Genomic DNA, 14,869 nt, shown 5'->3' on the forward strand with positions numbered 1-14,869 from the left:
AACGCTCGTGCTACCCGCCTCTAACACGCGCTCACAAGTAACACACATGCATATATGCGCACTACACTTACAAGATTTACTTAAAACGCAGAGAAAACTACATTGAAAAAATTACAGCTCAAATTAAGTTCAATTTCAGCAGCATTTTAAGCTTTTTGAGTTTGCATTAAACAACAAAAAGAAATATTCTTTTAAACACAGTTAATTCATAGATTTCCAGCACACTCAATATTACATTTTCTCTCATTTTTACGCCCCGCACATTTCACTCTCATGTCGTTTCTTGAAAAACCACTCAACACAACACTCGCACTCACAGGCTACAACAACACATGTCTCGAAAATATTGAGTTTACGTGCCAAAATGGCGATTGCATTCCGATCGAGAGCGTTTGTGACGGCACAGCCGATTGCGCGCGTCGCGAAGACGAAGACTATAATTTGTGCACCTGCAGCAGCGACAAGGTAAGTTGGATGCGATTATGAGTGCAGGCGCGCTCCCACTCTCTCACTCTCTGTTTATATACCTTACCAACGGAAGCGAGTGCGTGAGTGAGGGCGGGCACTCATCGGCGAATGAGCGCGCGCTAGAGCAAACATTATCAACTATGTAATAATTTACTGTTATCGTATGAATATAGTGGAAATGTTTGCACGGCGGCGGTTGCATACCGAAAACGCAAGTCTGCGATGGCAAACGACAGTGCAAGGATGGCAGCGACGAAAGTATTTGTCGTAAGTATTCAAGCAAACTTCTAAGCGGCATGCGTTGTGCATATAATGTGAAATTGTTTCTGTTTTTATTATTATAAAATTAATAATTTTATTTTGTAATACTTCTGTATGAAATGTAAAATTTTGGATTGCATGCGCATGATTAATTGCAGATTTTATATATGTCTCAGTGTGTAAGATAGCGTAGCTCGTAGCAAGTTTAGATTTTAGTAGTAGTTCAACTATTGTAAATTTAGTCAATTTCATTTTTGTATTTTTATTTCGATAGCGGTAGTAAATACTTATAACCCTTAAGTTAGAATTTAACAACGCACTAACCTGTTTTAATAATTTTTATGAATCCTACTAAAATTTAGAAGCCCTCTGACAATTGACTCAAATTTTTTTATTTTTAACTTAAATGCCCACTAAGTTTTTCTTTAAATTGCTAACCCAAATACAATTACCTCCCATCCTGAGTCCAAACAAGCGGTATCACAATAAGCTATCAGAAGTGAGGCCCTCCTCAGATAACGTAACTTTTTTCGTATTATTTCATTTTATTTACTCATTTTCTTGGTTTGTACTTCTCTAATTTCAAAGCATATTTCATTGTTTATTTTATTCACACAAATTTTCTTTTATAAAAAGTACTTAATGCCTTATTTCGTAATTGTGTATACACTACTTCGCTTTTATCTAATTAACCCATCAAGTCCTCTCTGAATTGATTTATCCTTGCATTCCTGTGTTTCCTATAATGACAGAACACAAATTGAAAATGTTACATCAATTCAATCAAAATTGTTTTTTAATCTACCTAGCCCTATTTCAGACGCTTATGTTACGTCTACTTCATGGAATACAGAAAATTCCAAATTTTCCCAAGCACTCCGAGTTGATAATAGTCGAGTCTAGAGCTTTGGTCGCCTATACCGAAGACGCATTTTAAGAAAGCCAGCTTTACTATCATATCAATTGCATAGATTTTAACCAAGGTAGTCAGTAACCGCGCTGCCGATTGGACCTTATCAGTGTGGCTTTAGACCTGGAAAGTCTACCATCGACCAAATAGTTACAATACGCCAAATCTTGGAAAAGACCTACGAAAGGCGTATCGACACACACCATCTTTTCGTCGATTTCAAAGCTGCATTCGACAGTAAGAAGAGGAGTTATCTGTATGCCGCGATGTCTGAATTTGGTATCCCCACAAAACTAATACGGCTTTGCAAGACGACGTTGCTCAAGACCAGCAGCGCCGTCAGAATTGGGAAGGATCTCTCCTAGCCGTTTGATACCAAACAAGGATTCAGACAAGGTGACTCGCTGTCGTGTGATTTCTTTAACCTGATGTTGGAGAGCATCGTACGAGCTGCAGAACTTAATCGCTCAGGCACAATTTTTTATAAGAGCGTACAATTGCTGGCGTATGCCGATGATATTGACATCATCGGCCTTAACAAACGCGCTGTTAGTTCTGCCTTCTCCAAACTGGATAAGGAGGCAAAGCGAATGGGTCTGGTGGTGAACGAGGACAAAACGAAGTACCTCCTGTCATCAAACAAACAGTCGGCGCACTCGCGTATCAGCACCCACGTCACTGTTGTCAGTTATAATATCGAGGTTGTAAGAGACTTCGTTTATTTAAGAACCAGCATTAACATCGATAACAATGTCAGCCTTGAAATCCAACGTGGAATCTCTCTTGCCAACAAGTGCTACTTTGGACTAAGTAGGCAACTGAGCAGCAAAGTCCTCTCTCGACGAACAAAACTAACACTCTACAAGACTCTCATCATGCCCGTCCTAACGTATGGCGCAGAAGATTGGACGATGACAACATCCGATGAAGCGACGCTTGGAGTGTTCGAGAGAAAGATTCTGCGTAAGAGTTTTGCACATTGGCAACGACGAATATCGCAGACGATGGAACGATGAGCTGTATGAGCTTTACGACGACATAGACATAACGCAGCGAATAAAGATCCAGCGGCTACGTTGGCTGGGTCATGTCGTCCGAATGCATACAAACGATCCGGCTTTGAAAGTATTCGATGCGCTACCAGCTGGTCGTAGCAGAGGAAGAGGAAGGCCTCCTCTGCGTTGGAAAGATCAGGTGGAGAAGGACTTGGCTTCACTTGGTGGGTTCAATTGGCGCCGGTTAGCACGAGAAAGAAACGAGTTCCACCAGAGAGATTTCAATGGTTTCTGCAACCTTTGCGCTCCACATCCAGGAGGGCTGCCATAACGAAAGTTGTTGTTTTTCTAATACGATGAAACATTCTACATGCATTCTTAGTGACTACTGCTGAAGTGTCAGTGCTTGGCTGGACTTAAATTCCGATCGTTCCGGTAACGTAGAACCGAACATCGGAAGAATGTGGGCTACTTTGTGCCTTTTAGCCACTACTTTTTTTCTTTTTATCTAATTATTTTCATTAACCAATACTTACTTCATTTTGTATTTCATAAATACTTTGCTCTACTATTCTGTGTTTTACGCTCTCTTTTGCACACATTTTTATCCAAATACTACTAAGCATTGCAACACCAAAATGGCCGCTGTGTCTTTGTTTTTGCTGCACTTTTTCATAGTTCACTACTGCACACACAAACTTGACTTTCTTACTCACCGCTCTCACAACAGAATTCTAGCAACCACCGATCGCATCACTCACTACTATCCACCCGCTCACTGACTCCATGACACGCTGTTTGTTTCGCTTTGATTTGTGTTGTTTTCATGCCACCGTAACTCATTAACGCTCTTTCCTTCTTTTACTATTTCACAACTCATTTTTGAACCCATTCATCTATTGTAGATTTTCATGCTAAATATAATAAGACACGCATTGCCAATGAATGCCTTAGCTTTCAGTATCAATGCGCCGATGGTATCTGCATTTCGGGTTACAAACGCTGCAACGGCATTACCGATTGCGTTGATGGTTCCGACGAAATAAATTGCCCGTTGAATTACGATGACGCAAATTACGGTATAATTTCTATTTTCAAATTTTCAAAATTCCAAAACTAAACCATGAGAAATTTTTACTCAAATTTTTGTAATAACATTTTTTTTTTAATTAACCTAATATTATTTGTATGACAACAATCAGGCTCATGACCCAAAGCACATTTGATTGGTTCTTTTCTAGAAAAAGTTTATGTCCATAGTGCACCAAAGCCCCAAACACAAAGTCCGAAACCAATCTGATCAGAAGCGAATTCGTTTCCTTCCTCGTATAAATCTATGAGAAAAGCATGTTTTAATTGTTATAATTTTCTATAAATATCTTTCTATACCATATCTCATATACGCACACAATCACACCACAACATCATTCTACGGCCACAACACCGCTCGCCACGTTTGCTTCGGCGCGTTTTATTATGTATCGCGTTAGATTTCGAACCGGATCCAGCGCTCAGCGAATGCGATATTTATGAATTTGAGTGCGACTACTCGCTGTGTATACCGATCGAAAAGAGATGCGACGGTTATCCGGACTGCAATGACGAGACCGATGAATTTAACTGTCCGCCGTTTACAGGTAAACCCCAAAGTCTTCAGCACTTAAAGAATTCAAGTACCAAGCACCGTGAAACAATAGAGCACCCTAACTACTCACAAGTATAACCCAGAGAAGGAGAATAAGGTCTCAATCTTACAGTGCCTAGTGTTCAACTAACTAATACATATAAATTTAATTAAAAACAAAATCAACATTTTCTACCCCACTCGAGTGACAATCAGTGGCCTTGGTGGGCTATTTTTCCAAAACAAACACTTTCTCTTACAAAAATACATAAAGATAAAAAAGAAATTGGTATTCCTACACCTCCCGATATTTTTCAACTCAAGCCTTAAATACCTAAAATTCACAATAATTTTTTTCATACCTGTTCGAATCTAATTTGTAACCACTCTTACAAAAACCATACAAATTTTAACATTTAAATTCACATCCACTTAAAACGCATGATTTTTTTTTAACAAACGCCATTTTGTTATTTTATTATTTGAATTTTTTAATTTAATTGTCACTTACAACAAACATTCGTTCATTCATACCTTCACAGAGCATTGCCATGAAAGCGAATTCGAATGCGATCAGAATTATTGCATACTACGCGATCAACAATGCAATGGTATTGCCAATTGCAATGATGGAACCGACGAACAAAATTGCACACACTGTCATGATAAAGCTTTTCTGTAAGAGCAAGATTTTACCCAGAAAACTGCAATATTTCATGGAAGCAGTCACTAAAGTTCAGAATAGTTTATTAGTTTGGATGGGAGCTTTCACATTTTATACAGCTTTCAATCTAAGTATATTCAATAAAGCATGGCAGCTTTGTGGGAAGATTTCGAGCTTTACAAGGCTTACATATAAGACTAACATAAGTAGCTTCGACCAACTGAGAGTCTGAATATTTTTTTACCTTGAAGGTGAGCTTTCAAGCTTTATGTAGCTTTCATTTAAAATTGAAAAAAGAACTATTATTATAGAATCACAATTCTCAGAGATTTCTCACAGTTCCTGGAAAGTGAAAGTCCTAGAGCGTATTCAGCTAAGTTGGGAAAATGAAGGGAGGCATCCAATATCCAACAGAGAAAACCGATTAGGAGAGGTAAGCTTACAAAGTAACTAGAAGAGGTAGATTTGAAATTGAAATTTTGGCCGGAGAAACTTTTCGACTGATAATTTTAAAATGATGATAAAATGAAAACTTAGCTGAAGCTTCCAAAAAGTAAAGCTTTAAGGGATAAAGATAAGCTTTGAGCCTATAAAGGATTTTCAAGCTCTCACTACGGTTATAGGCAGCTTAGTCAATATACATGACCAAAATCGCGGGGCTTTGACTTGCGGCTAGGATTAGGGGTCAGCTGACTAGGATACTTTCTCTACCGCCGTAGGCTAAGCTAGTAAAATATTTGAAAAAGTGATTTACGATTGTTCAGTTACAAACTTTTTTCAAGTTTTCTATTCGCGAAAAGCTGCCACACGACGAAAATCTTTAATTTTTTCCAAATTCGATCTGATTTACATCTTAAACTTCCAAAAGCTGTGATTATACTCAAATTTACGTGGAGTGTAGATTTAATTAAGTTTTTACTCTTATGGAGCGCTTTCACCTGAAAGCTTCTAATGAAGCTTAAAGCTCCTCATTTTATGAGTCAATCCATGAAATATTGCACGTTAGTGGACAAAATGAAACTATTTTTCAACAAGAATCATATTTTTAATATTGCAACATTTAATGCTCCCGTCTCACAACCATCACATCGCATCACATACAACAAAAATACATACACACCAACACATTCACTACACAACATGCAACATGCAACATATCATCAATACAATTACATGCATATCATCGGTCGAATAAAATCTACAAAAAAAATATAAATCTGTTGTTGGCACTGCAACGTAGCTGCAACACTGGCGAATGCATTTTGCCCAAACTGCGTTGCAATGGCCAGGTCGATTGCGTCGATTCCAGTGATGAGCTGAACTGCGGTAAGTGCAGAATATGAGCGACTATTCGCCACCAGGTTCAGGTTGGGTCGAGAGCCCCTTTGGCTATTTCGGTACTACAACAAATAATGCTGATTCCAGAGTAGTTTTGCAAATTATTTCCTAGCTAAAGTCGACTTAGAGCAGTTTCGTGCTTTTACAGTAGTTACAGCCCACATCTCCTCCCTGCTTGCTTGCCTTTTCCTTTAATACAAAATAACACTTAGTTCACCACCTGCATGTGCCTGATGCAACTTTAATGTACATCCCTTTCGAAATTTCTGTTGCTTGTCATTTAGTGTAGTAGCATTAGTGAGTAGTTGGTATTAGCTTCAATATCTTCTCTCTGATTCTCAATTCACAATTCAATTATTGTACTATTTCTTGCCAAACACTCGACAAACTCCATTCGAATTATAAATACGAAAATTCTTTCATCTGCTCGCACGCAATAAAACACATCCAAACATCAACCACCAATACATCTATACAATTGTCTATATGTTTGTTGGACATGCAACTATGTAACAGCACGGACGGGCAACGCGCGGCCACTATTACCGGCAAAAACAACACCAACAATACTCGATTGCCCGCCACTCAAAATCCGCTGCAACGGCACCTGCGTCGATTGGAGTCTGCAATGCGATGGCAAAATCGATTGCGACAATGGGTTTGACGAACGAGATTGTAATGGTAAAAAAGAGATTTAAGAAGAGAATATTTTGGCAAATTTGTATTATTGAAATTTGCTGAAAACCTTATTGTAGCCAAATTTATAAATACTACTATTGTCAAAAAAAAATTTAATTTTTTTAAGAATTTAACATAAGTTTACAGCTTGTCCTTCCCCTCCTCCAAACAACCCCCCGTTAAGTTATATCGAAATTTCATGTGAGAGTTAAGCCAAAATGTTTCAAATTCACCCGCTATTGATTGTCTCTCACGAGTTGTTATGGTATTTAAATTGGATTAAACCTCTAGCGCAATCTGGGCAGTTGAGAGCTTTATTTTCTAAAAACGAAAATGCTTTGGCATCCAGCATGAAATATATCTCAAGTTTTTAAGATCACCTGGATGTTTTTAGCAACCTCGAACATTGACCATAGAGCTTTGGTGTATGCAAGCAATTTTCCTCAGAGCTTTATTCAAATAAAAAATTAAAGGTTTTGATTAACTTTTACAGTTGCTTGAGAACTTGAGTTTTCACGTTATTCAAAACAAATTTAATCAAAGCTTTTATGATTTTAAAAAATGTACTTCAAGCTTTCGGGACCAAAAAATGGTTCTTTCTACGTTACCTCACTCCAAAAGTTGTATGGCTTTTATTAGTTTTCGAGGTAATTTGAAAAAAAGGAAAACATTTAAGAATTTGCAATCCCTCCCTTCTCGAACTTAAAGTTTACTTCAGTACTTTACTAGTTAAATGTAAGAGCTTTAAAACCTCTTTGAAATATTTAGATGAGCTTTTTTAAGTATAAACCAAAGTGAAACTTCACGAGCTTTTACGATTATAGAAAAAATTCAGAGATTTTACATTCTCCAAAAAAATTTTTTAGATATACTTGGAAGTTTCCAGAATTATCTTCTAAAGCACTTTTAATTAAAAGCAAAGTGAACATTTTACGAGTTTTCGCATTCACTGAACATGAAAGCTTCGGTAAACTTTTAACAATGTTCGAAAACTTTCATTGAAATCCATCTCGCTTCGCAATTTTAGTTGCAAGTCTGCTTCTTGAGTATTTGTATAAGCAAGATGAAGGCCTTTTAAGCCTTTACGGTTACTGCAAACCAAATTTAGGTAGAGCTTTTACAATTTTCCGCTAAACCTATAAAGTATTCTTAGAGGTCGGTCTCCATCCAAAAGGTGTATGCGTGGCTTTCTGCCAACCAGGCTAACCTAACTTAACCAATGCATATAATAAATTGACTTTTAAGGCTTTTAATAAAACTTTTAGAAACATTACAGCTCTTTTAAATTTGTAACGATGTCCAAAGTCTTTCGTTTAAAGCTCTCACTCCTTCCAACTGCAATTACAAATAATGTTCTCCAATGTTCTCTTTACAAAAAAAAAAGATGAAAGCTCCGAGAAACTTACTTTATAAATAAAAAGCTGCAAAAGCTACCAATACTCATCTGCAAAATTGAAAAGTATGAAAAATCAGTTCCGAACCACACCACCACATCCACTTTGATCCCCGCGCCTTCGCACACATTTACTTCCTATCAATCATTTATTTTTTTTATGCTCATAGTACGACTTTAAGTTTCATATTTATGTATATATTTTTTAATAACTGTTTATTTATTTTTCGTTCAATTTCATACAAACCACGAACATCATGCAATCACCTGCACCCATTTTAAATGTGTTTTGTTGTTCTCTTTTTTGTTTCACGTGTTTCTCTGTGTACTTTTGTTTCTGTGTGCAAAAAATATTTTTCAAATAAAAAACAAAAAACATGTCATTGTATAAACACAAATGCTAACCAAATTCATCGAACATATTCACCAACAACAACAAATAACTGCACAGTACGTGAAAACGAAATAATATTGCCCATATCAAATAAAACCTGCCGCGCCTACCAGTGGCAATGCGACAACTTCGAGTGCATTAATAGAGATTATCTGTGTGACGGGCGCGAAGATTGCACTGACGGATCGGATGAGTCGCCCAAGCAATGCCGAAAAGAGGGTAACAAATACTGCTAGAGTTTATATTTTACTTAAGAAATTATCAGAAAAGAATTTTGAAGAGCCAAGAACAAATTTTAATTTTTCCAAAAATAACCACTTTTTTTAGATTTCTGTGAAAAATCGGGTGGCATCTGCTGTTAGCGATGCTTTTCCCCAAAATTATACCTTTTCAATATTTAATCTTTGTATATATGTATAGGCCTTTATGTATGTACTTTGAACCACAATATATGTATATATATATGTATATGTATGTATATGTAAATATGCTATGTGAAAAAAACATAGTCTTGCCACCTACAAGCATTAATACAAATCACTTCACTTGCAGCTCACATCATTCAGCCAGTTATTAATCCAACTAATCCAAAGCATTTTGCATTTATTTCTTTACAATTCGCTCGCTCTCGCTCTCTCTCTCTGCCCGCTTTGCCTCCTATTTTCAACCATGCCTTACCATAACTGCGGCCTTGATCACTTCATGTCACTATTGCCATCAAAACTGCAGAAGCCATTCGCCACTCACCGGAAGACTGTTCGGCGGATCAATTCTTCTGCGACGATGAATGCCACCACGGATCGATACGCTGTAACGGTTATAGCGATTGCACTGACGGCAGCGATGAGATCAACTGCATGTCTTATCCACCTACGCGAAGGCCTGTGCCGATCTACCCATGTCCGATACACACCTGCCCGAATGGCAAATGCTACTCGGAGAGCGAACGTTGCGATGGCTCACGCGACTGTGACGACGGCGCCGATGAGGCAAATTGTAAGTGGGCGTTGTTGCGCATAATGGAACTTGAATACGTGTGGAAATACTAAAGCAATAGATATCTATCGTACGCACCGAAAGTAAAATAGCTTTTCTTCGTTATTCGTAAAAATACAATGCACCCAAATTGGCGATAATTACGATAATTGATGTGCACAATGATGCATGCAAATGAAGTCAAAAAGAGCGGGGAGTATAAACAGGCAACGCTGGAAAAATGTTGGGCTTTACGTGAAGAATAATAACAATAGGTTTTTGAGGAGCTTCGGTGGAAAATTTTTGGACTTTAGTTGAAAAATAATAAGAATAGGTCTTTGAGGAACAACAGAGATGAATGTAAGAGAGCCTGCTCTTAAAGCATCTGCTTCCTCTATTTGAGATGTTATCTGATCAAACCTTAAAACACCAGGACGCACTATTTATCCACTGCAGCATTTCTAGCTCGCCAGCGCAGATTTAATCTTCTTTATCCAAGATTCTTGAATAGATTCCCTCTCAGAGGCTAGGACAATATTTTAAGTGAATAAATGATCCTTTAGGGGCGGCTAAGTAAAACTTTAAATTATTAGTTCTTGGCTTGGCCAAAGCCGTACATTCATACAACACGTGCTCAGGCGTTGTAGACGGCCTCCTTTCGCGACTAGCAGACCCATAAGTGCAGCTGAGATTGCGACCCTTTTAGTCAGCCTTACCGAAGAACTTAGTTTAGTTATAGTAAGTCTAGTAGTTTTTTCGCTCAGCGACCCTTGTGACCCTCACAATTTTCAGCGAAGAATGTAATCGCTAGTCTTGAAATTAAGATTCAGATTTTAGATTTCAGGTTTAGATTTTTTCGTAAGATACGAAACGAGTAAAGGCACAATCAGAGCTCTTTGCGTAGATATTTTAGTGAAAGCCCTTTGTAGAAGCTCGAAAATTCACATGAAAATTGTCAGCTCGAAAACTTCATTGCCTAGAAGAAAATCTATATGAGTTTTTATGTCTGCAATCGAATTTACTTGCATCTTCTAATTTTTTGTGTGTTTTCAAAGGACTTCATTTGCATCACAAAATTCAAAATCATAGTCAACACCGCGGCACTGTAAAATATATTTAGAGATATAATTTTATTTCATGTTTATATAATATATTTCTGTACGTAAAAGCCTTTTCATTAATTTAAAATCACTCTGCAATAAGTTCTAGCATCTATACTTCTACATTTATGCTGAAAAAAATCCTATGCTTATGGTAACTTGCTATTTTGGGGCAGCAAAATTTAGAAGGCAATCAATGGGCAAAATATTTTTTTTTTAAATAAAAATAGTATATCCTTTTGCTGTGAAGCCAATTCTTCACTATTTCCTTATGCAATTTCATGGCATCTCTCTTTTGAATAGACGAATTTCAAGAATGCCCTCAGCTTTACCTCTCTGAATTTTTCTGCTCTGGTATGTCTATACACTTTTGTTAGTGCAATTCATTTATTTACGCTTTTTCCGCAACATTTCGAATCTTTTGCAATATTTTTTAACCAATATTTTTCACTTTTATTGTTAAATATATTAAAATTGCAACAACTATTTTAATCCTCTGTAAGGCACCACCTGCAAGGATAATGAGTTTCTCTGCTTTGACCGTCACTACTGCATAAATGAGACTCAGCATTGCGATGGATACTACGATTGCAAAGATTTCTCTGATGAGCAAAATTGCATTGGTTAATACAAGCATTTATTTCAAATTGTTTCGTTTGCATTTTCTGAACTGTTTATTATGAATTCAAGCAATTTTAACATTCCAAATATTTCATATAATTTTATAGTAGTCTTTATTTTATTTTTATAAACTTTACTCTACACTTAAGCTAGTTTAATTAGTTGCTACTTTTATCTATTTATTTATTTATTTTTTAGCAGTTACTTACTTTCTAAGCGCATGCAAACCTCCTTTGTACTACAAAAACAAAAAAATGCCATTACTGCACCTCTCTCCACAGCGCTTGCCCTGCGCATGCTATGTATCTGTATTTCTTCGTTTCCCCAAACCCTTCAATTTTTACCCTTCAAAGTTTTTTTAAAATTAGTTGTGCCACCTTTTTATCCTCACCCACCTAGCAACCTTGTCCAGCGGTACCTTGCACAAACTAATTCCTTTCCTTTTTGTTCATTTTACGTCACCAGGCTGTGCCGCCAATCAGTTCCGCTGCCGTAACGGTGATTGTGTTTCGGGCAGTGCTTATTGCAATGGTTATCGTGATTGTCGCGACGGCTCGGACGAGGAGGACTGCTCAGAGCCCAGCTATGATGCGGGACGCGGTTGTTCCGTTTCGCAGTTCCGTTGCAGCAACGGGCAGTGCATCAATGCGGCGGCGCGTTGTGACGGCTACACCGATTGTGCCGACAGTTCGGATGAGCTTTCGTGCAGTGAGTACAGCAAAAAGAAAAACCACTTTTTACAATTATTACCTTTCATCTGTGCTTAATATTCAAAACTATGCTCTTTCTTGCTCTACATTTTCATACTCATACATACACATATACACATCTTACTCGTAAACACACATACACATACATACAATTTCGTATAATTATGTTTATGTCATCGCAATCGGCGCACAGAGTATCTGCGCGAACCGCAACTTGAGTTCGAAGGATCCAGCAAAGATTGCGGCCCGCTAATGTACCGTTGTGAGAACGGTCCCTGTATACGCAACGCACTGCGTTGTAACGGTGTTGTCGATTGTCCGCTCGATATTAGCGATGAGCTGGACTGCAGTCCCAATTCCAATGAAATAGAGCGTAAGTTTTTGTTTAGTGAGAGAAATTAATAAAAAAAATGTTAACGAACGGTGAAAGAATCTTGAAGTAGAAAATCTGCTAACGAAAATATTAGATGACTAAGGCACTGCACAACTATTAACTATTAACCAAAATTAAAGGCGTATCTTAAGGTTTAAAAAGATTATAATTTATTAACCATTCCTTAATCCAAACTTCAAAAAATCACGAAAGAAAGAAAAAAAATCTCATTAGAATTTCCGGTAAAAAAGCTGATATTCGCTTTATTCTCAAGAGCTCGCTCAACATGTCATCGAATATTGCCTCTCCCACTTATGACGTCACAAAGCTTAAGTTCGCAAAGTTAAAGCAACAAAAGTTTTCCTATATGAATGCGGTATAGCAAAAATTGCCTAACATCAGAAAAGAGAGTTATAGTGAAGAACGAAATTGAGCGAGTAACTTTGGCTGTCACGTTATTGGGTATTCGGCAGCAGAATTCTGCCCGTTCATTTTACACGTATTCGCACAGTCGTCCAATCAGTCGTTGTTCAGCCGGTAACGAAGTAAGTTGAGGGAAGACTGTGTTGATGATTCTTTCAAATTCGATGAGAGCCGGCTAACAGTCTGATATTGGCCGCACCTTCTGAATTTTTTCCACCCAGAGTTTTATAAGGTGTAACCATTCTGCTAGCGGGAATCCTGCTCGATAACTTTGTTGTTGCTTTCTCCTGCAAATATACTGCGGTTTTATTCAGTCACTCTCTCTCTCTCCCTCTCCGAATAGCCTTTAATAGAGTCGCCAGAATTAGTCAGTAGAGCGTTTGTCAGCTTTGGTCCAGTCCGGCAAGCCGAGTTACACAAATGTGGACCTCTGTATGCAAACGGTTCGGCTATCAGTCAAATTTTGTCCCACAAAGGACTCAAGAAACTTATTCTGTTGGGCATATCACTCGGCAGGACTTATAACCGTAACACATACTACAATATCACTCAATCACCATTTCTCTCTTAGAGTAAAATCTAAAGCATACTCAGTAAAATATCACTCTCACTTACTCACGCCTCTAACAAATATTTTCAAGCCATACTTAACATATTTGTACATCATATGCATCCCCTTCTAATCTTTATAATTCAATTATTTCTAACACTAAATTATAATTTGTTCCACACAGGAGTTCCAGACGCATCACCGTCCAATCCACAATTGAATCTGAGGACCTACCCTGATAGTCAAATTATCAAAGAAAGTAAGTTTCTCTCTTGACTCTGCTACAAAAAATGGCAGGTTCCTTTATTGTTGTTCATAAAGAGATTTTCAATTGTCCAGGTGCCGCCAGCGGGAAAGTCAAACCTTACAAATAAAATTTCCTCCCGCTAACGGCATCTTTTGACTGAATAATTTGCGTTCACTCAGCTTTGAATTAATTTTTACTTTTTATGCTACGCTTGTATTCCCCAAATTCGTACTTAAATAACAAAAAACAAATCAAAAAATAACTAAATAAATAAAATTCTACACAGGATATATTAAGGAGGGTAAGTCGGCTCTTTATTTCTTTCAAATGCTCATTTTGAATGAGTTCATTTGCAAGTGCCCATCGCAAAACAGTGCACGAAAACCGCAAAGGAATGCAAATGCACTTTTGTATTCGATTTGTAAATACAATTTTTATACACCCATATAACAGATATTTTTAATCGCCCACCCCGTCCCATGTAACGCTGCCCATGCGTTTGCTCTCACTTTGTATGATATGAAAAACACAGTCGCACCGAATGCCAGACACCCTCACGCCTCCATTTAGCAAATCGATGTTTCTAATTCTCTTTCATTCCCTTTTCCCGCATCGTTTAGGTCGTGAAGTCATCTTCCGTTGTCGTGACGAAGGTCCAGTGCGCGCCCGTGTCAAGTGGACCCGCCCTGGCGGTCGCCCACTGCCAATCGGTTCACGAGACAATGGCGATGGTCGTCTGGAGATTCCAAACATTCGCGTAAGTACCAGAATTTAGTTGCACTTAGGAGTTAATTAACCCGATATTATTTTCTTTATAGTCTGAGGACTCTGGTCAATATATTTGTGAAGCTGCTGGCTATCCCCGTCATGTGCCTGGACAACAAGTTACCGTACATTTAACCGTTGAAAAATGTAAGTAGCTCCTCTTCATGGAATTTATTAATGAAGCATGAAACTGTATTATAAAACACTCTACTAATACCCGGACGCAGCGTGGAATGATAATAAATATCACAGTTCCTCGCATAAAATCAAATATGGCACCGTGCCACACATTGGTCTGGAATTTTTCGGACTAGGTACAAGCCCACGTTTCTTAATATTTTTTTTTTACAAAATATATTTTCTTTAAAAATCCTAACTCG

At 37.7% G+C, this 14,869-nt stretch overlaps 1 protein-coding gene across 36 annotated transcripts in view; it reads left to right on the forward strand.

Annotated features, from left to right (window-relative positions):
- The window catches only part of LOC128859316 (basement membrane-specific heparan sulfate proteoglycan core protein), a 202,138-nt gene that overhangs the window by 157,132 nt on the left and 30,137 nt on the right, over positions 1-14,869 (forward strand). For 23 of the 36 annotated variants that reach the window (XM_054096226.1, XM_054096227.1, XM_054096259.1 and 20 more), the window contains 13 exons: positions 320-465; positions 642-735; positions 3,540-3,713; positions 4,125-4,271; positions 4,801-4,936; positions 6,163-6,248; positions 9,455-9,721; positions 11,304-11,423; positions 11,887-12,129; positions 13,662-13,736; positions 14,011-14,025; positions 14,345-14,481; positions 14,543-14,636. In XM_054096226.1, coding sequence (XP_053952201.1) covers positions 320-465; positions 642-735; positions 3,540-3,713; positions 4,125-4,271; positions 4,801-4,936; positions 6,163-6,248; positions 9,455-9,721; positions 11,304-11,423; positions 11,887-12,129; positions 13,662-13,736; positions 14,011-14,025; positions 14,345-14,481; positions 14,543-14,636 — 1,734 coding nt within the window. Of the gene's footprint in view, positions 1-319; positions 466-641; positions 736-3,539; positions 3,714-4,124; positions 4,272-4,800; positions 4,937-6,162; positions 6,249-6,776; positions 6,942-8,782; positions 8,945-9,454; positions 9,722-11,303; positions 11,424-11,886; positions 12,130-13,661; positions 13,737-14,010; positions 14,026-14,344; positions 14,482-14,542; positions 14,637-14,869 lie in introns of all 36 variants that reach the window. The other 13 variants (XM_054096248.1, XM_054096249.1, XM_054096229.1 and 10 more) reach the window with 12 other exon arrangements.

Source organism: Anastrepha ludens, chromosome 3 (genome assembly GCF_028408465.1).
Source record: "Anastrepha ludens isolate Willacy chromosome 3, idAnaLude1.1, whole genome shotgun sequence".
NCBI classification, from domain to species: domain Eukaryota; kingdom Metazoa; phylum Arthropoda; class Insecta; order Diptera; family Tephritidae; genus Anastrepha; species Anastrepha ludens.